This window comes from Scyliorhinus torazame, chromosome 11 (assembly GCF_047496885.1).
Source record: "Scyliorhinus torazame isolate Kashiwa2021f chromosome 11, sScyTor2.1, whole genome shotgun sequence".
NCBI classification, from domain to species: domain Eukaryota; kingdom Metazoa; phylum Chordata; class Chondrichthyes; order Carcharhiniformes; family Scyliorhinidae; genus Scyliorhinus; species Scyliorhinus torazame.
Window position 1 is genome coordinate 182207336 of NC_092717.1, and position 25450 is coordinate 182232785.

The following is a 25450-nucleotide window of genomic DNA, read 5'->3' on the forward strand; positions in this document are numbered from 1 at the left end:
TCCCGTCCCTCACTCTTCACATCACTCCCCAATCCCTTAGAGCCCAACAACACCCCACCTGGCAGCATTTCCCTTACAACCCACCCTCCACCAAACCCCTACACATGTATTGCCCACTTTGGCCAGGGGACATGCGCATACAAGTCACCAGCTACTACCCTCCAGAGAACTCACCTCCAAGCATCACTCAATTTATTTCCTGTGTCAAAGAACAAAAGAACAAAGAAAATTGCAGCATAGGAACAGGCCCTTCGGCCCTCCCAACCTGCGCCGATCCAGATCCTTTATCTAAACCTGTCACCTATTTTCCAAGGATCTACTTCCCTCTGTTCCCCGCCCGTTCATATATCTGTCTAGATGCATCTTAAATGATGCTATCGTTCCCGCCTCTACCACCTCCCCTGGCAAAGCGTTCCAGGCACCCACCACCCTCTGCGTAAAAAACTTTCCACGCACATCTCCCTTAAACTTTCCCCCTCTCACCTTGAAATCGTGACCCCTTGTAATTGACACCCCCACTCTTGGAAAAAGCTTGTTACTATCCACCCTGTCCATACCTCTCATAATTTTGTAGACCTCAATCAGGTCCCCCCTCAACCTCTGTCTTTCCGACGAAAACAATCCTAATCTACTCAACCTTTCTTCATAGCTAGCACCCTCCATACCAGGCAACATCCTCGTGAACCTCCTCTGCACCCTCTCTAAAGCATCCACATCCTTCTGGTAATGTGGCGACCAGAATTGCACGCAGTATTCCAAATGTGGCCTAACCAAAGTCCTATACAACTGTAAAATGACCTGCCGACTCTTGTACTCAATACCCCGTCCGATGAAGGCAAGCATGCTGTATGCCTTCTTGACCACTCTATCGACCTGCGTTGCCACCTTCAGGGTACAATGGACCTGAACTCCCAGATCTCTCTGTACATCAATTTTCCCCAGGACTCTTCCATTGACCGTATAGTCCGCTCTTGAATTAGATCTTCCAAAATGCATCACCTCACATTTGCTTGGATTGAACACCATCTGCCATTTCTCTGCCCAACTCTCCAATCTATCTATATTTTGCTGTATTCTCTGACAGTCCCCCTCGCTATCTGCAACTCCACCAATCCTCGTATCATCTGCAAACTTGCTAATCAGACCACCTATACCTTCGTCCAGATCATTTATGTATATCACAAACAACAGTGGTCCGAGCACGGATCCCTGTGGAACACCATTAGTCACCTTTCTCCATTTTGAGACATTCCCTTCCACCACTACTCTTTGTCTCCTGTTGCCCAGCCAGTTCTTTATCCATCTAGCTAGTACACCCTGAACCCCATATGACTTCACTTTTTCCATCAACCTGCCATGGGAAACTTTATCAAACCATGTCCTTGGATAAGGTGGCCCATAATAGACGAGAACACCAAAGACGGGAGGGGGCATCGCTGACTTTCAGGTCAAGACCTCAACTGAGGAGAGGGCCATGCAACCCATGGGGGAGGCTTAAGAGAGGGCCGTGGCAGCGAGGTCAGCATTTAGCAAACTATTCAGAGCCCAATGCAACTCATACCCTGTATTGAGTGAGTCATCCCTCTCCCACAGACCAGTCCTTCCCAAGATCTCATCTCATGTTTTTTGTCTTGCAGGATCATCATCATGTGAGGCCCGTCCATCTGGGGCAGCATTCCAGCGAAGACACCAATGTTTTGTCATTGCTGTCACCTGCACCATCGCAGCGACTAGCACCTCGGTGGAGCATTTTAGTGAGGAGGATCTGGGTCACCTTCTGACAAGCACCTGACACATGTTGCAGTACATCAGGTAGAGGCAGGGACTCGCCAGGGAGTGGATAGTTGAAGGGGTGCCCGATCCCAGGAGACAGCTGTCTCCCAGACAGGTGTGGTGCTTCTGGAAAGTACGATCCCATCGCTGGTGCATGTGCAGAAGCACAGCCACAATCTACAGGAGGGGGTGTCAACCGTTTTCCAATACCTGCAGTTACAACTGGAGGGGTCCGACCGCCTTCAGGTGCAGGAGATTGTGCCGACAATGTGTAGCACCCAGGCCAACACTGAAAAGGTGGCGGCTGCGGTGGAAGGCCTGTGGCAAGGTGGCAGAGCCATGGGTCAGGATGTCCAAGGTTTGGGGCAGACTGTGCGGTCGATGGTTGAGGCCCACGACAGGGGAGCCCAGTCACAGGCCATGTCCAAGGCCGACATTGCAGCGACGCTCCAGTACTTCTAAAAAAAAATTTTAGACTACCCAATTATTTTATTTTCCAATTAAGGGGCAATTTAGCGTGGCCAATCCACCTAACCTGCACATCTTTGGGTTGTGGGGTGAAACCCACGCAGACATGGGGAGAATGCGCAAACTTCAGATGGACAATGACCCAGGGCAGGGATTCGAACCCAGGTCCTCAGCACCATAGTCCCAGTGCTAACCACTGTGCCACGTGCTGCTCTGACGCTCCAGATCTTGACACAGACAGAAACGGTCATGGTTGAGGGTATCCAGAGCATTGATCGGACACTGACTGACTTTGGTCAGAGGGACATGTCCAATGCAGTGAGGGTCATGACAGAGACACTGAGGAACATGACAAAGGCACTGAGGAACATGTCCAAGGCACTGAGGGACACGACCGAGGCAATGAGGTACATGTCTCACTCGCTGAGGGACATATCCCAGTCTCACTGCGCCATAGCGAAGGACATCAACAGCAATTCAGATGAGTGCGGGCCTCGAGGGCTGGCAGCGCCAGGGGACAGTGGAGCCTCCAGAGCTCACTCCAGCCTCAGCTCCGTCCCATGGAGTAGCTCAGGGTCCACTGAGCATCCCATGGGAGAAGGAAGTGATGGGGCCCATGCCAATACCACCCACAGGGTAGGTGCTGGAACACTTCAGTGGTTCCGATTCCACCCACCTGACACCAGGGTCTCTCATGGGCAGCTTGCAGAACAGGTTGACATGTCGTCACTTGTGACACCCAGACGTTGGCTGGGTTAAGTGGGGATTACAGGAATAGGGTGGATATGTGGGCTTGAGTAGGGTGCTCTTTGTAAGGGCCGGTGCAGGCTCGATGGGCCGAATGGCCTCCTTCTGCACTGTAAATTCTATGTAATCTATGACACATTAAGTTGGCATGGATGTAGTACATAGATGATAGGTAGGGGGATAGGGCACACCATTGCAAATACTCACCATTAACACTTTGGCACCACCAGTCCAACTTGCCTTTATCCTCTGCCTGATGGATGTGAAGGATGGGCTGGGTCTGGGTATAGTGCGTCTCCAGGGTGGGAGGGGGAGTGTGGAGGTTGGGGTGGGGTGGGGCAGGGCCCCCATGACACATGAACGTCCCACATGGTGACACCCTCAGCGAGACGTGGCAGAGCACGGGGGCAGCAATGTGAGCCCCCAAGACAGCAGTTGGGACAGGACGCAAATCCTGATTTTTGTTCCGCATGACATTCCCTGGCCGATCGCGATTCTCGCTGCTGGCATTAGCCAGCGGAAAATGCAGCCCTAAATCAGGGGTGAGAACCACTCAGACAGGGAAATGAACACATCCACACCTGCCACATTAAATTTAAAAAGATTTATTCCAGTACTCAACAAATTTGTTTTTGGATTCTCAGGTCAAAACGAAAAATCCACAAGAAAGAGAAAAATATCACCAGAGAGGCTAAGTACAAAACGCAGCAGCAAACAGTCCACTCCATCAAACTGCAGTAAATGGTCAATCAAAGCCAGGTTGCTGGGATCACAATTCAAGTCGAGGAAGGGGATTTTTTTTTGTGCCATTTTTTGTCTTTTTTGTCAAACAAATAACAAAGGATTTCTTGTAATTATCTCTCTATATATATATTTATATAAAATACAACAAAGCATGCTAAGCGTTTCATAAGGCAGGGAAAATTGTAATTTAAAAAATGTACACTTTTGTTGCAGTTGTTTCACATCATGTTGTTCTGTAGCGAGTTAACTTCAGCACTCGCGCCGTCTTTGTTGTCGTGTTTTGGTGTCCAGTTATTTTGCACGTTTAGGGAGTCTCCATCTTTCGGACACGTTTTTAATGAATCTTGAGTTTTATTTTGTCCGTTCGCATCATCCTGCAGATAGAATTGGTCAAAACAAAAGCCACATACACACACAGATACATATATACACACACACACAGACACACACACAGATACACACACACACACAGACACATACACACAGATACATATATACACACACACACAGATACACACAGACACACACACATACACACACACAGATACACACACAGATACATATATACACACACACAGATACACACAGACACACACACAGACACACACACAGATACATACACACACACACAGACACAAACACACAGACGCACACACAAATACATATACACACACACAGATACATACACACACAGACACACACACAGACACATACACACAGACACACACACAGATACATATACACACACACAGATACACACACACAGAGATACACACACACAGATACACACACACAGACACACACACATATACACACACACAGATACATATACACACACAGATACATATACACACACACAGACAAATACACACACACAGATGCACGCACACACACAGATACACACACACACAGATACATACACACACACAGATACATACACACAGATACGTACACACACACAGACACACACACAAATACACACAGATACATACACACACACAGATACACACACAGACACACACACAGAGATACGTACACACACACAGATACGTACACACACACAGACACACACACAGATACATACACACACAGATACATACACACACAGACACATACACACACACAGATACACACAGATACATACACACACACACACACAGATACATATACACGCACACAGATACACAGACACACACACAGATACATACACACACACAGACACACACACAGATACACACACACACACACAGGTACACACACACAGACACACACACACACATGCACACACAGATACATACACACACATACACATGCACAGATACGTATACACACAAACAGGTACATACACACACACAGATACGTACACACACAGATATGTGCACACACACACAGAGACATACAGATATACACACACACATAGACACACAGAAACATATACAAACACATGCACACAGACACAGATACATATACACATACAAACACATACACAGATACACATACAAACACACAGACACACATAGACACACAAACACAGGCACATACACACAAACACAGACACACACACATACAGACACAGGCATACACACAAACATACACAGGCACACACACAGATATACACAGATACACACACAGACACACACACACACAGGTACATACATACAGACACACACACACACAGATACATACACACACACAGATACATACACACACACAGATACGTACACACACACAGACACACACAGATACATATATACACACACACAGATACACACACACACACACACACACAGACACACACAGACATACAGATACATACACACACACAGACACACACAGATACATACTCACACGCAGACACACACACAGATATATACACACACACACAGATACATACACACACAGACACACACACAGATACATACACACACACAGACACACACACAGATACATACACACACACACACACACAGATACACACACACACAGACACACACACAGATACATATACACACACACACAGATATATACACACACAGACACACACACAGATACATACACACACAGATACGTACACACACAGATACGTACACACACAGATACGTACACACACACACACACAGATACATACACAGACATACAGATATACACACACACATGCACATAGAGATACATACACACACACATACACAGATACGTATATACACACAGATACACACACACAGATACGTACACACACAGATATGTACACACACACACAGATACAGATACATATACACATACAAACACATACACAGATACACATACAAACACACACACACATAGACACACAAACACAGGCACATACACACAAACACAGACACACACATACATAGACACACATACAGACACAGGCATACACAGACGTACAGGCACACACACAGATATACACGGACACACACACACATGTACACACACCCACACACAGACATACGCCCACCCACAGATGTACACAGATGCACACCCACCCACAGTTGCACACACAAAGATGTACACACACACATATTCATACCCACACATACACACACACATGTACCCACATCCACACAGATGTCCACACATACAGATGTCCACACACACACAAAGATGTACACACACACACATGCATGTACACAGCCATACGTACGCACATATGCACATATATGGACACATGTCCACACACACACAGATGTCCACACAGAAACACAAATGTACACACACACACAGACATACACACACAGACGTACACACAGCCGTACACATACACACACAGCCATACACACACACAGACGTACACACAGATATACACACACAGACATACACACACAGACGTACACACAGCCGTACAGGCGTACATATACACACAGACGTACACACACAGACATACACGCACACAGATGTACACACACCAATGTATACACATAGATGTCCACACACACACAATGTCCACACACGTGCACACACACATGTCCACACAGATGTCCACACAAACACATGGACACATACACAAACACATGCAGATATAAACACACGCACAAACACACATACACAAAAACACAGACACACAAACAAGCACACAAACATGCACCATACACAGAAACAAACACACACAGACACAAACACACATAGGCACAGTCACACACAAACACACACAGGGAAGAAAAATAGAGAAAAGGTAAGAAAGGATAGGTTGTTCCAGGGAACGATGAACAATTAAAACTTTCCCTCCGATCAGTTTAAAGAATAAGAAATATCTGCTGCCAATCACAACACATTTGAGAAATTTATAATTGGAGATGGACGTTGGTCCAACAGATTTAATGGTCAGTGCAGTGTTCCAGCCATTTTGACTGATTAACTAACTGAAAAGAATTGGACCAATGATCTCAGGTGACTGGATTGCTGAGTGGCAGTGCAAAGGAGCCGGACCAAGATAAGTCATGATACAGTTACTGAGACAGAGTGCTAGGGAATAGGTTGCTAAGTGACTGTGTGAGTAGTTGGATTTACATCAATAAAGATAATAGAGGATAGTGACTGGGAAATGTTAGTAATAGTGATAAGGAATAGAAACCCCGCCACTCCATCGTATTGCCCACCAGCAGACCATTAACCTGACTCAGGCTCACCAATCTGCACACACCAGGGATCAAATCTGGAGTTGTCCATTATGCTCTCTGATCTGTGACTGAGAAACAGTCAAGTGCATGAACAGGTAACACCACACAAGTCATTTACAAGGTGATGAAGAGCACAGAACAACATCTGCTAGGTCGCAGAGTGGACATGCAGTCATTTCATTGAATGTAAATCGATCAACATGGTAGCATGTGCTCTGTGTTAATGTCACCGGTGTTGCCGTTGCCTGCAGCTTTCCAGAAACATCCGTGGCAAACATTTCAAAACCCCAGTGAGCAAGTACTGAAGAAATATTCTCTTCAAGCCACAGCACATGGGGAAAGCTTTACCGTCTGTTCATAGCATTGGTGAAATTAAACGCAGCAGGCCATTCGGCCATCACTCCAGTGCTGACTCTTCAAGTGCAGCTGTCTACTTTAACCCATTTTCCCTGCCTATTGTTTGCAATCTGTTATGTTCTTTTATTTGAATTCCTTCTCTAATTTCGCTCTCAAAAATTGTGAAGCTCAATATCCTCTTAAAGTTGAATTGAAGTGGAATTTAGTGGAGATGTACAACAGCGGTACATCTGATATCACCAGGTTACACCATCAAAAGTTAAAATTACCCTCGCCAAATTCTATTCATCCTCGCTACGACAATACTTCTTCTCGCTTCCCTCTTTTTTTGCTCTACGATTCTTGCGACTGATTCACCAACTATTAGAAACAAAGTTTCACGATTTATCCATCCAAAACCGTTTGTAAAAGTAAAAACTCTCTATGAACTCCCTTTTACCAGCTTCACGCTTGCATGAAAAGAGACGTTCATTTTCTCCATCACTAAAATTTCTGGATGTTGGCAACATCATTTTCACGCACATTGCTCAACAGTGTAAATAATGTCAAACGCCTCAATGTCTCATTTCACCTGACATGGTTTTGTTTCTCTTCTAGAGCTATTTATGGCACAGAAGGAAGTTATTCGACCCATCGAGCCCCTGCTGGCTCTTTGCTGAACATTTCAGGCAGTGTCTCCCCGTAACCATGCATATTTATTTCCTGTCATCCAGTTTCCTTTTGAAATCATTGATTGTGTTTGCTTCTACCACACTCATGGGCAGCGGCTTCCAGGCCATTACCACCTGCTGAGTATCCTCCTCGCAATCCCCCTGCACCTTTTGCCCAAAACATAAAATCTGTGGTTCCCCTAGTCCTTGTGCAATCAGCTAATGGGAACAGCCTTTATTGTCTACATGTCATGATCTTGTACACGTCCATCAAATCCCTCCCCCTCAATCTCCTTTGCTCCAAGACCAGCTCCAGCTTTACCAACTAAAAACTGGAACCAAAATCCCCTGTCCCTGGAATCATTCTGGTAAATCTCGTCTCGCTCCCTCTCAAAGGCCCTCATGTCTTTCCTAAAACATTGTGACCAGAAGTGAATGCAGTACGTGGACTGGTACCTAACCAGGTTTTTTGTTTAAAAGATTCAGCAGAACTTCCCCACTTTTGTATTAAGTGCTTCTCTATATGAAGCACAAGGGCAGGATTTTTTGAATGGCTGAGTTTCCCATTCTGTGTCCCAAAGAATCAGCGTGCAATGCATCCCACTAAACCCAGCTGCCCCACAGCCATTTAACGCTCCAAAGAGCATTAAAGCACAAGGAGCTGGGACTTCTGTCCCCACTTAACAGAAAGTCCCGCCTCAGAGAGCTTTTAAAAAAAATTTAAGAGTACCCAATTCCTTTTTTTCCAATTAAGGAGCAATTTAACGTAGCCAATCCACCTCCCTGCACATCTTTGGGTTGTGGGGGTGAGACCCACGCAGACACGGGGAGAATGTGCAAACTCCACACGGACAGTGACCCAGGACCAGGATCGAATCTGGGTTCTCAGTGTTGTGAGGCAATGGTGCTAACCACTGTGTCACCATGCCACCCTATCCCACCTCAGAGAGCTGCTGGCCATCTGACTGAATCACGTGATGGGAACGGGAGGGGTGGCCGGAGAGGTGAGTGGAGAGGGGGTTGGGATTGTGATGGCAAGGCCAGGCAGGGAGGGACCACTTAGTGTGTGGGAGGGAGGGGGGGGGGTACAGATCTTGGGGGTGACAACCAATCTGAAAAGGGGGCTAATGATGGAGGCGCCCACCCCATACATCATTTCTTGCTCAAGGTCTGAGCAGGATAGTCTGCCAGACTTTCTCCTCCCTGAACCCTTCCCAGCAGCTGTAAAATTGCAGCCAGATGGGGAGTGGGTCTTAAATGCTCCATAATTAGCATTAGGCTTTACAACTCTTCACCCTGCAAATTTGCATTAAGGTCAAGAGAGTGACTGGAAGGCCATCTGGGAATTTTAAAATCTATGGAATCCCTACAGTGCAGAGGGAGGCAATTCAGCCCATCTGGTCTGTACCAACCCTCTGAAGGAGCTCCCTACCTAGGCCCACTCCCTTACCCTATCCCCGGAGTCCCACCTAACCTGCACATCTTTGGACTGTGAGTGGAAACTGGAGCCCCCGGAGGAAACCTACCCAGATACGGGGAGAAAGTGCAAACTCCAAACAGACAGTCACTCAAGGCCAGAATCAAACCCGGGTCCTGGGTGCTTTGAGGCAGCATAAACACCCCAGTGGAGTAGCCACAAAATCTTGCCTCAAAATCCCATGTTGCTTTGCTAACCACTCTCTCAATGTGCCTTGCCACCTTCAAAGATCAATCCACATACTCCCTCGAGTCCCTCTGTTGCTGCACACTGGTGAGCAAACATAAAACATGCAGTGCAGAAGGAGGCCATTTGGCCCATCGAGCCTGCACCAACCCACTTAAGCCCTCACTTCCATCCTATCCCCATAACCCAATAACCCCTCCTAACCTTTTTGGACACCAAGGGCAATTGAGCATGGCCAATCCACCTAACCTGCACATCTTTGAACTGTGGGAAGAAACCAGAGCACCCGGAGGAAACCCACGCAGACACGGAGAGAATGTGCAGACTCCGTACAGACAGTGTCCCAGCAGGGAATTGAACCTGGGACCCTGGCGCTATGAAGCCACAGTGCTAGCCACTTGTGCTACCGTGCTGCCCATTGCTGTCTACCATCCTCCAGTCTGATAATTAACCATTTTCTACCATTTTGTTTTTGGTCTTTTACATATCCAATTTTTAAAATCCAGTTGGGCACTGATCTTCCTAATCCATGAGCCTCAATGCTTTTAACAAGCCTTTTATGTGGTACTTTGTCAAATGCTTTCTTAAAATCTAGATAGACAACATTCACCTCACTGGCTTCACCTCTATTACTTGTTCAAAAATTCAGTTAGGTTAGTCAAGCATGACTTGCCTCTTACAAATCCACACTAGCTATCCTTAACTCAAACCACTCCAAGTGCCTGTTGATTTTTTTCCCCTGCTTATTATTCCTCCCAAAATAAGACATGCTCTGCCCAAACGCTCCCAGGTATAGAAAATATCCATTAAGAATGAAGATCTATATTTTTAAAACGGTAGGATAATTAAGCAAAGGGAATTAACTTTGCCCTCAACTGATCCCCAATCTTTAAATTTCAAGGTTGAAGCCTTGATATGAAGATGAAAGTGGGTACGTGGTGTCCAATGATGCCATTACTCAGTTGGGTTGCTCTAGATTAAAGCAGGACAGTCAATCCCTGATCAGTGCATCTCTCACTTCCCCAGACGATTCATCTTCTGTAAGGTAGAAAAGGGAAGGAATTATTCCACTGGGATTCCACGGACCCAAAGTCAATGGGGTGTTAGGCTGCACGTTGGAATTTCATGCAATGAGAGTGGAAGAAATTTGTTCCATTGTAAATCTGGACAATGGGAGTAAATGGAAAGTGGTTTGCTCCATTGGGATTCTAATTGGATTTGATGAGAAGGGTTAGTTCAATTGGGCTTCTAGGCAATGGGAGTGAAGTGGTTTGTTCCTTTGGATTTTAAAACAGTCAGTGGATGGGGCAGGTTTCTTTCCCCCCAGTAGGTGTTGATAGGAAAGGGTTTAATATGTTGTGTTTCTAGAGAATAGGAGTGAATGGGGAAGGGTTTATTGCTTTGGGATTCTATAGAATGGAGGAGAACAATGTGAGATTTGGTTCAAATCTGTGTTTATCTGGATTTGTTTATATGACTACAGGGCAAGGAGAGCAGACAGATCTTATTACAAGTCCCCTATAAACGGGTAAGTTATGCAACCCTTTTCACCTTGGCCAAAGCAATCTTTGAAACATTTAACAGTCAATGAGCATTCTGTTCCACCAGAGAAGGACCTACACAGATCAGTAGGAATCATTTCACCAGGTATGAAGCTGCTTTATTCTGCAGGTCAAAAGGAATTGGATTTAAGCTGTGACATTGACCAAGGAAAGATACATTGTTCTCCCTCTCTCTTTACCCTCAGATTGTTCCTGGGCAGTCCTGTGTGCTAATTCTCCATCCAGCTTCTGCATGTTGACTGGCTAGTCATTCAGGGAGCGAGCCACCCAACATCAACAAACTTATTTGGTGAGGAAGAGGAAGGACACTCCCTCCCTCCCTCCCCATCATCCTCTTTTCCCCCCTCTTCCCACCATCCCCCTTCCTTTCCCTTCTGTTAGTACAGAAGCAAGGGTATCATTAGTGAATGCCTTGGTGAAATGTGTTTCCTTCTGTGACCATAGGGTGCTGAGCAAATTGCAGCATCATCCCCATTCTCCTAGTTGGGATCCATCCACTTACTATAAATTAGGCATTTGTATCCAAGACCTTTTTGATTTCTTAGCTCATTATGGAACCTGACATCTTTAGAATTTGTCCTCAGGATGAGGGTGATATTGGCAAGGCCACATTTATTACCCCCACCCCAGGTTGAAAGCTTATTGTGTAGGACTGGAGTCACATGTAGGTCAGAGTTGCAGGTTTCCTTCCGTGAATCAACCAGTTGGGTTTTTACAACAAGCAGAAGCTTTCAGGGTCACATTTCTGGCGCAAACCCTCGAATTATTAGCCTAGACTCATTGGAGTTTAGAAGAATGAGAAGTGGTCTCATTGAAGCATATAAGATTCTGAGGGGACCTAACAGAGTAGATGTCAAGAGGCCATTTCCTCTTGTGCAGGAATGAAAGTGTTAAAAATTACACAAGGGAAAAATCGCACAAGCTGTTATATTTTCAAAGACCGCAAACTAGTAATGAGAAAACAGGGGTTGGATTCTCTGCTCTGGAGACTAAGTCCCCATGCCAGTTTGAAAACTGTGGCATTTTACACCAGGAAAACTGGTGTAAAACAGCCAACGATTCCCTGTTCCGGGGGGGGGGGGGGGGGGGGGGGAGGAGGCTAGCAGCCAGGCAGCATAGAGCTCCCGGTTCCAGCTGCCAATACGTCCTGGAGAGTTGTCGGGTCCATGGCCGTGCATGCGCACGGTAGCGGCCTGCAGCAGCCTCGCCATGCTTCATGGCGGCTGCCGCTCGCGGACCCGTCCCGCGAAATAGTCCCCCCACTTCGGCCGGCTCGCGCGACCCGGGCCGCCCCACCACAGTGCCCCCAGCCCCGAATATGTCCACCTCTGCTCGCGGATCGGCCCTCCGTCCCACGCCGTTGGGAACTTGGCCGGTCGGGGATGGAGCATCGTGGGGCGGGCCTCAGCCAACGTATGGAGGCCGTGGATACGGTGCGCAGCGTACTTTGTGAGTACGCCTCTTTTCAGGGGGCGGAGCATCGCAAAAGAGGCGCCGCCCCCGAAGTCATCATCATCGGGGATCTCTCCGCCCCTTTGACGAACTGGATTTCGCAGAATCCCACCCCAGCTCAGACTGTCTACAGATAACAGTCAAGGATAAAATTATGGAGAAAGCTTTATTTACACAATTCGCATACAAGGATTCAATTGAACACTATTCAGCTGTACCTCATGAGTGGCCACGACAAGGAACAATGGGGAAGGGAGTTGATAGATCACTGGTCAAATATATTCTTATCATACCTATGTTTTGAAGTTATTAGATAAACAGAGAAAAATGTGTGCTTGCTCATATTATAATTAAGTAGATGTACCCAAATTGAAATTGGATGACTATACTCAAATGTTATACATCAATGTTGTCAATTTTGAAACAAATGTGCACCTTTGTTTGGTATATGCTAAATTTTTTATTCGATCATCGGATGTGGGCATTGCAGGCTGTGCCAACATTTATTGTCCATCCAGATTTATAAAGAATTAATGGACTGGGAGGGCCCCCGTTAAGCAGAAGTGGGAGGAAGAGCTGGGGAGGGTGCTGGAGCTTTGATTATGGGAGGAGGTTCTGAGAAGGGTGAATGCATCCTCTTTGTGCGTTTGGTTTAGCCTTATCCAATTTAAAATAGTCCACAGGGCGTATATGATAGTGGCCACAATGAGCATATTTTTTGAGGGGGTGGAGGATAGGTGTGGGCGGTGAGCAGGGGGGCCCGCAAACCATGTCTACATGTTTTGGGCCTGTGCAAAGCTGGAGGGATTTTGGCGGGGATTCGCTAACGTGATGTCTGAGATGCTGAGGGTGAAGATGGCCCCGAGTCCAGAATTGGCATTTTGTGGAGTGTCGGACGACACGGGAGTCCAGGGTGTGAGAGAGGCCGACCTTTTGGCCTTTGCCTCTCTAGTAGCCCGGAGACGGATCCTGTTGGGATGGAGGGACTCGGAGTCGCCGAGACTGGGGTTGTGTGTGGGTTACCTCGCGGAGGTCCTTGGCTGGGAAAAATCAAGTTCGCCTCGAGAGGGTCTGTGGAGGGGTTTGCCCAGAGATGGAAACCGTTTATTGACTTCTTCCAGCATAGTTAAGTCAGCAGGGGGAGAGGGTGGGGGACTTTGGGGTTTAAAATAAGAGAAGGCAGAGAGGGTGGGGGGCACAGCAGGGAGGGCGGGCCGAGGGTGTTGTTTATTTATTTGTTTGAGATTTCCAGTTTGTTCTCTTTTTGGTTTTGTTTGTGTTTGATATATATATAAATGCCTCAAGAAAACATTTTAAAAAACATTTATTGCCCATCCCTAATTGCCCGTGAGGGGGCAATTAGGAGTCACCCACATTGCTTGTAACGGAACCCAAAAGTATAACTGTCTGAAATCCTTAGATCGTGACTCTCTAGCAAGCCAGTAGTTGGAGTGTTGGGGTCCTTGCTATAACTCATAATAAAGGCCTTGTAAAACTCCAAGAATCTCCATCTGGTCACTAGTGGGTGGGAGAGTGAAGTACACAATAGCTGAATAGCTGTAATCTCTCCCACAGCAGGGAATCTCGAACGAGGGGCACGGCTTAAAGATAAAAGGTCTCATATTTAAGACAGAGGTGAGATGGAATTTCATCTCTGAAAGATTCAATAGTGTTTGAAATTCTCTTCCCGAGTGAGGAGCTGGGTCATTGAATATATTCAACGCTGATTTTTGATTGGTCAGGGAGAGAAAGGTTACAGGGGACAGGCCTGAGAGTGGAGCTCATGCCACAATCAGGTCAGTCATATTCTTACAGAATGGTGCAGCCAACACGATGGCCTACTCCCGCACCTATTTCTTATGCTCTTATGATCCAAATGCACACGTTTCTTTTGTGGGATTTCACCTCTTAACTGAGCTGCTAGTTCCTTAGGACGGGATTTTCCGGGTCTGGCCCCATCAAATGTTAGTAGAGGGTAGCCAGGGAAAGGGTTGGCCCACTGAAGGATAGGCAAGGGAATCTATGTGTGGAGCCAGAGGAAATGGGCGAGGTACTAAATGAATACTTTGCATCAGTATTCACCAAAGAGAAGGAATTGGTAGATGTTGAGTCTGGAGAAGGGGGTGTTGATAGCCTGGGTCACATTGTGATCCAAAAAGACGAGGTGTTGGGTGTCTTAAAAAATATTAAGGTAGATAAGTCCCCAGGGCCTGATGGGATCTACCCCAGAATACTGAAGGAGGCTGGAGAGGAAATTGCTGAGGCCTTGACAGAAATCTTTGGATCCTCGCTGTCTTCAGGGGATGTCCCGGAGGACTGGAGAATAGCCAATGTTGTTCCTCTGTTTAAGAAGGGTAGCAAGGATAATCCCGGGAACTACAGGCCGGTGAGCCTTACGTCAGTGGTAGGGAAATTACTGGAGAGAATTCTTAGAGACAGGATCTACTCCCATTTGGAAGCAAATGGACGTATTAGTGAGAGGCAGCACGGTTTTGTGAAGGGGAGGTTGTGTCTCACTAACTTGATAGAGTTTTTCGAGGAGGTCACTAAGATGATTGATGCAGGTAGGGCAGTAGATGTTGTCTATATGGACTTCAGTAAGGCCTTTGACAAGGTCCCTCATGGTAGACTAGTACAAAAGGTGAAGTCACACGGGATCAGGGGTGAACTGGCAAGGTGGATACAGAACTGGCTAGGCCATAGAAGGCAGAGGGTAGCAATGGAGGGATGCTTTTCTAATTGGAGGGCTGTGACCAGTGGTGTTCCACAGGGATCAGTGCTGGGACCTTTGCTCTTTGTAGTATATATAAATGATTTGGAGGAAAATGTAACTGGTCTGATTAGTAAGTTTGCAGACGACACAAAGGTTGGTGGAATTGCGGATAGCGATGAGGACTGTCTGAGGATACAGCAGGATTTAGATTGTCTGGAGACTTGGGCGGAGAGATGGCAGATGGAGTTTAATCCGGACAAATGTGAGGTAATGCATTTTGGAAGGTCTAATGCAGGTAGGGAATATACAGTGAATGGTAGAACCCTCAAGAGTATTGAAAGTCAAAGAGATCTAGGAGTACAGGTCCACAGGTCATTGAAAAGGGCAACACAGGTGGAGAAGGTAGTCAAGAAGGCATACGGCATGCTGGCCTTCATTGGCCGGGGCATTGAGTATAAGAATTGGCAAGTCATGTTGCAGCTGTATAGAACCTTTAGGCCACACTTGGAGTATAGTGTTCAATTCTGGTCGCCACACTACCAGAAGGATGTGGAGGCTTTAGAGAGGGTGCAGAAGTGATTTCCAGAATGTTGCCTGGTATGGAGGGCATAAGCTATGAGGAGCGGTTGAATAAACTCGGTTTGTTCTCACTGGAACGAAGGAGGTTGAGGGGCGACCTGATAGAGGTATACAAAATTATGAGGGGCATAGACAGAGTGGATAGTCAGAGGCTTTTCCCCAGGGTAGAGGGGTCAATTACTAGGGGGCATAGGTTTAAGGTGAGAGGGGCAAGGTTTAGAGTAGATGTACGAGGCAAGTTTTTTACGCAGAGGGTAGTGGGTACCTGGAACTCGCTACCGGAGGAGGTAGTGGAAGCAGGGACGATAGGGACATTTAAGGGGCATCTTGACAAATATATGAATAGGATGGGAATAGAAGGATACGGACCCAGGAAGTGTAGAAGATTGTAGTTTAGTCGGGCAGTATGGTCGGCACAGGCTTGGAGGGCCGAAGGGCCTGTTCCTGTGCTGTACATTTCTTTGTTCTTTGTTCTTTGTAGACTTTTGGCTGGGCTGTCGATTGCCCCGGGATGGGTCCTGTCATGACGGAGCTGGAAATCCTGGCTTTAGTATCACCACTAGACTATGGTCATGGTTTCCAGGCTGGCAATGACCTGCATGACCCTACATGCTTCACAGACCTGGACACCCCGCAGCAGCCACCTCAAAACACCAGAGAAGTACCACCAGTGGTGCTTTCACAAAATCCTCCAAATTCAGTGCTAAGGAAGGAGGTCCAACAGGAGTGTGCTCTCCCAAGCCAATGTAGAAACATACGAATTGGGGCAGGAGTAGGCCATTGAGCTCCAATATTTAATAAGATCATGGCTGAGCTGGTAGTAACCTCAAATCTGCATCCTGCCTATCCCCAAAAACCTACCATCTCCTCGCTTACCAAGAATCTATTCACCTCTGCCTTAAAATTATTCAAAGACTCTGCTTCCATTGCCTTTTCAGGAAGAGAGTTAGGTGGAGTTACTGGGTTACGGGGATAGGTTGGAAGTGTTAGCTTAAGCTCTTTCCAAGGGCTGGTGCTGACTCGATGGGCCGAATGGCCTCCTTCTGCGCTGTAAATTCTACGATTCTATGACTCACGACCCTCTTCATTCGCCTCATCTCCGTTTTAAATGGGCAACTCCTTATTTTCATACAGTGACAAGAGGAAACATCCTCTCCACATCCACCTTTTCAAGACCCTCAGGATCTTATATGTTTCAATCAAGTTATATGACCAGCACAAGGTACGAATCACTCAAAGCCAGCTCTGCGCAGAACATGTCTGATTCCAGGGGCGAAATTCTCCGGAAATGGCGCGATGTCCGCCGACTGGCGCTCAAAACGGTGCAAATCAGACGGGCATCGCGCCGCCCCAAAGGTGCGGAATGCTCCGCATCTTTGGGGGCTGAGCCCCAACATTGAGGGGCTAGGTCGGCGCCAGAGGAATTTCCGCCCCGCCAGCTGGCGGAAAAGGCCTTTGGTGCCCCGCCAGCTGGCGCGGAAATGACATCTCCGGGCGGCGCATGCGCGAGAGCGTCAGGGGCCGCTGACAGTTTCCCACGCATGTGCAGTGGAGGGAGTCTCTTCTGCCTCCACCATGGTGGAGACCGTGGCGGAGGCGGAAGGGAAAGAGTGCCCCCATGGCACAGGCCCGCCCGCGGATCGGTGGGCCCCGATCGCGGGCCAGGCCGCCGTGGGGGCACCCCCCCGGGGCCAGATCGCGTCGCGCCCCCTCCAGGACCCCGGCGGGGGGGTCGGAGAATTTCGCCCCAGATTCCCAAAGCAACTGCTCTACTGGGAACTCAGTTGCAGCAGTCAACTCCTAGGAGATTAATAGAATTGGATTCAGGGATGCCTTCAAAACATTACTGAAGTAATCAAACATGCCCACCTACTCATGGGAGAATCCGGTACGTGGATGGTCAAAATGAAATTTATTGGGGCAAGCCCCCAAGCTGGTTGAGAGACTACGAGAGAACGCAGAGGCAAAGCTGAGGCGTTGAAGAAAGCGCGCAAACCTCCAAACATCTCGGGCTGGATTCTCCAATCCCTAACGCCGAAATCGTGTTCGACGACGGGGCAGAGAATCCCCGATGACACCGCAATCGAGGGTGGCGCTGCTTTCGTGATGCTCCGCCCCCCCCCCCGAAAAGCAGCGTAATCCACGCCGTATCCACGGCTCCGAGGCCCGCCCCGCGATGCTCCACCCCCGACCGGCCGAGTTCCCGACGGCGTGGGTCTCTCATGGTCTCACCCGTCGGTAACTCAGCGTGGTGGCTGCGGACTCAGTCCAGCACCGCCACAGTCAGGGGAGGGCCGATCCGCGGGCGGGGGGGGGGGGGGGGGGTCATATTTGGGGCTGGGGGCACTGTGGTGGGGCAGTCCGGGGCACCCAAGCCGGCCGAAGAGGGGGACTACTTTGTGGGCCGGGTCCGCGAGCGGCATCCGCCATGAAGCACAGCGTAACTGCTGCTGGCTGCCGCTGTGCGCATGGCCGGCCACGGACCCGACACTCTCTGGGCCATATCGGCAGCTACAGCTGGGAGCTCTACGCTGCCTGGCTGCTCGGCCCCACCCCGGAACAGGGAATCGGTGGTCACCGTTTTCACGCCAGTGTGGAGACTTAGTCTGCAGAACGGAGAATCCAGCCCCTCATCTGCCCAACCCTTCAAGCACCACTGCATCCCTGGATGTGACAGAGTGTGTGATTCTCCAGCAGCATTGCGCTCAAGCGAGAGCGCAATGCTGCCAGAAAATGCCAGGAGAGGCTTCCAGCGAGCCTCCCCCAGCCACCGCGCCTCCCGGGATTATCCGAGGTCCGGCGGGACATTGGAATCGGAACTCCACCCAAAATGGGCTTGACCAAACGATGCTCCTGGATGTAGGTCATAAACCTACTAACAACCTACCTGCTCGGGATCCACTGGCCTTCCTCGATCCTTCGGCCTCCCCAGGGAGGCTGCAGCCAGACGCAACCAGTGCTGGTCCACACAAACGTGGACCAGGCAGAATGGCACCCGGGAAGTCTCCCGAGTCATTGGAGACCCCTGGATAGGCCCCTGGATAGTCAGTGTAAGTGCAAGCTTCCCCTGGAATGTTGGCATCTTGGCACTGCCCAGTGGGCACCTTGGCACTACCAAGCCAGCAGGGGCACTGGCTGAGTGCCAGGGTGGCAGTGCAAGGGTGCCTGAGGGCCATGGTGGCATTGCCAAGGGCCAGGGGATGAGGGGGGTCATGCCCATAAATGGGGGGGGGGTTAGAAGGGTGGGAGAGTGCAGGGCAAGTGAGTAGTGGAGGCTCGATTATTGAATATATTCAAGGCTGATTTTTGATTGGTGAGGGAGTGAAAGGTTATGGGATGCAGGCCTGAAAGTGGAGTAATGCCACAATCAGGTCAGTCATATTCTTATAGATTAGTGCAGCAAACACGATGGGCCAAATGGCCTACTCCTGCTCCTATTTCTAATGCTCTTATGATCTAATTGCACAAGTTTCCTTTGTGGGATTTCACCTCTTAGGGACCTCTGGGAGGTTGGAGGGGTGATGGGTGGGGGTCCTGTAAGGAAGGGGGTGCTGTAAGGGAGCTTGGGGTGCCTGAAGAGGGGGGGACCACTAGGGACTCCATAGCGGGGCGTCCTCACGTGAGGGTGTGGGGTAGTGTCCATGTGTGTGGTGGGGGGTGGGGGGGGGGTGACATTGCCCATGGGTGCGGGTGTGGGGGCCCCACAAGCTCACTTAGAGATCAGGGCACCCTTTCAAAATGGCGGCCCGATCTCGGAGTTCAGATCTCCAGTGCTAAAAAAAAAAGTCTAAGTGCGGGCTAAACCGGTGAGAAACTCCCCAGGGCCCAAAAATGTGACTAAGTTCATTGAATAGCGGTGGGATCAAGGGGCACAATGTGGAAGGAGGGCTGTGGAAGAAGTTGGGGGGGGAGGGAAGGGCGAAAGCTCACAATGGCAGGGTCAAGGAGGTGGATGAAGAAGACAAACAATAGAAGGTAGAGAAAAGAGCATGAGGAGGAGAGCTGGACCCTGACAAGGCTGCATGAAAAGCTCACAAACAAGGGGGGATGCCACATAGCTTACTGGTAAGGAATGCATGTAGACTCCAGATGCAGTGGTAGAGGTCCAAGTGGGGACTGGGAAACTCGCCGCTGATGGGCTCATTGGGGGGGGGGGGGGGGGGGGCTGGGCTGGTGGGGAGGGGGGGGGTGATTGAATCAAGAATCAAACTTTCTCTTGAGGCTGCTAAGCTGTTTCCCTTCTGGGTACTGACTACTGGCACAGTCTGGAAGACAGGCGGGCTGGAGAGAGTGATATGAGTTTGCCGGACTGGGGTTTCAATATGGTGCTGGGGCATTCAAACCCGCCATTTGATGGCAGGCAGAGAGAGAAACTAGCTGCCAGCCCACCAGTGATTCGGAGGAGAACTTGCCTGTGAATAATTAATGTAGTTCTAAGCTTTCCTGCTGGCTCGGGATCCCATTCTGGCCAGCAGGAAAGGCAGCGCCAGAGTTGCCTTCCACACAATTTTGTTGACTCTTAAATGGCTGAGCCAGCCATTCAGTTCAAGGGCAATTAGGGATGGGCAACAAACGGCAGCACAGTGGGGCAGTGGTTAGCACTGCTGCCTATGGCATCGAGGACCCGGGTTTGAATCCTGGCCCTGGGTCACTGTCTGTGTGGAGTTTGCACATTCTCGCTGTGTCTGCGTGGGTTTCACCCCCACAACCCAAAGATGTGCAGGGTAGGTGGATTGGCCACGCTAAATTACCCCTTAATTGGAAAAAAATAATTGGGTACTCTAAATTTATTAACAATAAGTTGTATCAAGCTGCCACAAAGAAGAAGGCTCACCACCACCTTCTTTGGGCAATGAAGGATAGGCACTAACTGTTGACTTTGCCAGAAATATTCACATCCTGAAAAGAAAAGAGAATTTCACGTGTCAGCAAGCTCTGCATTCTCACAACGCTTTCCACAAAGTTAAATAGAATGAACAAAGCAACCTCGTCAAAACTTCATCCTTCACACACCCCCTTGAACCTACTTCCTCAGACCACTGTCCCTGCTAACCTATCCTTGCAATTCGATTACCATTTACTGATTTAAAGCGAGTTTCTTTTCTCAAAGTGCTGCTTTAAAAATCCTCAAATTTCCCAAAGGTGATCAGAAAGGAGCGATAAGGTCGGGCTTGCTCTGGACGGCAGGTTTGCCTCTAGCTGCAAGATGCACATGCATTTAGAAAATTTAGACATTAAAGAGATTAGCTGACATATATCGTTGTGGGAAACCAACACACGGGCATGGGTTAAAATGTTAGATGAAATGGTGCATTTCTTACATTTGCCTGGGAGCCCTCAGCAATGGTGGAGAGAGAGAAATTGTCATTGTGTTGCTCCAGCTGAGGCCTGTATTTGCTGTAAAACAAAGTAGAAAGTCTCATTTAATGTATTATATTAATACAAGATATCGTGAAGGGCAGACATATCATTTCACCTGTGAGTTGTGATGATATTCCTAACTCCTCAATGCACAGATCACAGTCCCACATCACATTCCCTCTGCATGCAATCCTTTGCCTTTCATTCGAATCTTTGTTCTTCTAATGTGTTTTTAATCTTTCAGTTCATCAGGCAAGAGATGAGAAGAATTTAATCCAGATGGCACAGTGGTGGGGGTGCTCGCCTGTTATAATATTTGGTTACTTAATAAGGCGTCCCACTGTTGTGATGTCTCATCGATGAGATCTTGGGATGTATACGTTTAAACATGAACCGTTCATTGTTGGCCCTTAATTATTTACAGTTCCAAGGTAAGGTCATGCTTGGTGCTCCTCCAACCTACAAGTGGACAGCATGCAGAGTTCTATTCTAGACTGTCCTCTCCCAGGATAGGTGCTTGATGGCTGGCTCAGACACAATGGGCCAAAGGGCCTCTCTTTGTGCTGTAAAACTCTGAGAGTCTCTTACCATGTGACTCTGTGCAACATACTGTAGACAGTGCTATTCCCCAGTCCCATGTCAACACTTTCTCTGCCGAGCACCGTTACAATACACAGGACACATCACATCACACATCAGCTGGATTGCCAGAGCGTGCCCCCCACGGAGCTTCAATTGGGGAAGCTCCGACATATTAACTGCCATCTGGCTAGTGACAGGCCTTTGGAGGGATCAGGAAAATCCCACTCCTGAAAGATGCTGGCCAATCAGAGGCCAGTAGCTCTATTAATTGGCACCATCACTGGGGAGATGTTTGCTGCTGCTGATACAACATCCAGCCAAGGCCAGGATCGTCACTGAATCCCAGGCCACAAGGGGGGTGAGTGATGGCGAGGGCTCCCCCCGTCATGGTTTGGGGGTCATTGGGGGGGGGAAAGAAGTGGGGGCCCTTTCTCGATGCTGGACCACTCTATCAGGCACTAAGTGCCTTTGAACAAGGTACCACATCCCACCCCCCACACCCCCGAACACTTTGCCTCGGGAACCCGCAAGCAACCCGGTAATAGGTTTGCTCGTCATACTCCTGACAGGGTGATCCTCCCATCCACTACTTGGTTAATACAAGCAGAGGTGGGATCAGGCCTTTAAATGGGCATTAATTGTCCATGGCACGGTGCGACAGTGGTTAGCACTCCTGCCTCACAGCACCGGGACCCAGGTTTGAATCTGGCCTTGGGTCACTGTCTGCCTGGAGTTTGCACATTCTCCACGTGTGTGCATGGGTTTCCTCCGGGTATTCCGGTTTCCTCCCACAATCCAAAAATGTGCAGGTTAGGTGGATTGGCCAGGTTAAATTGTCCAAAGATTAGGTGGGATTACGGGGATAGGGCAGAGGAGGTTCAGTGGAGGCTCCATGGGCCAAATGGCCTCTTCTGCACTGTAGGGATTTTATGATTATGGGTATCAAATGATGGTGGGCTGGGCAGGCCACCCAGTCCACAGATCCTCCGACTGTGGGGTTAAGGGTTCCCATCCGCCACCCTCCTGCGCAATTAAACAACTCTCCCCCCCCCGGCGACCACCACCACCAGACCACCACCACCAGACAGTGGGAGGGCAGACCGCATCCATGGAGATGTATATCCTAGCATGGGTCATTAGATGTTGATTTTGTGTGAGAATGGAAATGAGTCAGTGGAAGTTAATGGAGTTAAAAATGAGGCAGATGTAAAACAAGCTGTTGACTGCTGTCATCCATTTTACACCATTGCAAGCTTACTTTTAAGTTATTGCAGAGCCTGAAACAGAAGTGGGGGGGGGGGGGGGGGGATGGGGGGGAGGTTGGGAGGGGCTCCCTTCCAAACAGATAGTTTCAAATTTCACTGGTACTGCTTCAGTATGTGGGGGAGGTTCACAACAACTGCCTCACTGGGTAACCATGGCAGCATCACTTATTTCTGGCTTGTTCAAGAAGCCTTTTCCTCTCTGAATCTGTGCATCCCAATCACGTGTCTTCTTTCTATTGGGGAAAAGCTTTGTTTGGGGCTTTCCTGCCCAACCGTGACGGGACATGCCGCAGGAAATTCAGTGACCCAGCTATATGTCCGTTAACTTTCTCCAGCACTGGACAATCAGGGCAGTGGATTTAAAGCAATCCCACTGGATTTAAAGCAATCCCTCCACACACAATCCAAGATCTTAGGCTAACATTTCTCACTCAAGCCAAACTGAACTCCTTGTTCATTCTTATTTGTGTCGGTGGCAATTTGCTCTGTGCAACATATCCTTCCAGACATGCTGACATAGTAAAACTCACTGCATTCAAAGTCATTTGTTGTACGTGAAGCACCTTGAAATGCTTCTGAGAGACACAATAAGGTGCTCCTTCAATGTGTTACCTTTGAATACAGAATCGCCATTGGTACACTTAGTCACCTGCATTAAGATGTTGCATTCAGAGTCATGCGATTGGCCTACTGTACACAATGGAAAGTAAATCCATCTGAAAGAACCAAGATATTGTAGCAAAGATTGGTCTGATCTCAGCTCTTTGAAACTGCCTGAGCTGTCTCTCAGAAATTTGTACTGTGAACTGTTAATGACTACAGACCACAACAACTGACATTAAATGGACTGTATAAATATGACGAAACATCCCAGGGCACTTTGCTGGAACATTATAAAACAAAGTATGATACCGAAACACATAGGGAGATATACAGTCATGTGACCAAATGCCTGGTCAAAGAGGTCGGTTTTAGGAAGTGTCTTAAAGGAGGAAAGTGAGCTAAAGAGGCGGAGAGAGGTGTCGGGCAGGTATTCCAGAGTTGGGGCCTAGGCAACAATGGTGGAGCAATTATGATTGGGATTGTACAAAAGTCCAAGATTTGAGGAGAGCAGATACCTGGGAGGGCGTGGGGTTGGAGTAGATTACAGGGGTCGGGACAGCTCGGGACTTGCATTGGTAACTCCATGTTACAGAGACAGCTTCAATCAGTGGATACATTTAACTGGAGATCAGATCCACCCGTACAATAATGTCTTGGTTGTATTACTGTCTTTCTGGTTCGAACATCAACATTATGTTGAAAAGTGAGGCAATGATTGGATACCATGAGATCTTCCACATCCCCTTGTCATCGTCGTGATTTGGAGAACGTAGTGCTGTCTCTTTCTCTTGAAGCAATTACAACAATCATTGGGTCACCGTCAGTCAGTCATGCAGAGTAGGATGTACTGACGCCACTTGTAAACACATTTCACAATCAATAGGGCGGCACGGTGGCGCAGTGGTTAGCACTGCTGCCTACAGCACTGAGGACCCAGGTTCGATCCCGGCTCTGGGTCACTGTCTGTGTGGAGTTTGCACATTCTCCCCGTGCCTGTGTGGGTCTTACCGTCACAACCCAGAGATGTGCAGGTTAGGTGGATTGGCCCACGCTAAATTGCCCCTTAATTGGAAAAAAATAATTGGGTACTCTAAATTTATTTTTAAAAAGCTTTTGCAATCAATTTCTCGCCCAGGTTACCATGGTAACATTTAAACATAGAACCTCTGGGTCATAGAAACAGAGAAAATAGGAGTATGAGGAGGCCATTCGGCCCTTTGAGCCTGCTCCGCCATTCATTGTGATCATGGCTGATCATCCAACTCAATAGCCTAATCCCGCTTTCACCCACATATC

General features: G+C 48.3%; 1 protein-coding gene across 3 annotated transcripts in view; it reads right to left on the reverse strand.

Moving 5' to 3' along the window:
- Nucleotides 1-3577: 3577 nt before the first annotated feature.
- LOC140385694 (uncharacterized) overlaps nt 3578-25450 on the reverse strand; it is a 135275-nt gene continuing 113402 nt past the window's right edge. For all 3 annotated transcript variants that reach the window (XM_072468112.1, XM_072468114.1, XM_072468115.1), the window contains 2 exons: nt 21665-21740; nt 3578-4106 (listed from right to left, as the gene is read on the reverse strand). In XM_072468112.1, coding sequence (XP_072324213.1) covers nt 3951-4106; nt 21665-21740 — 232 coding nt within the window. In that variant the 3' untranslated portion in view covers nt 3578-3950. The remainder of the gene's footprint in view (nt 4107-21664; nt 21741-25450) is intronic.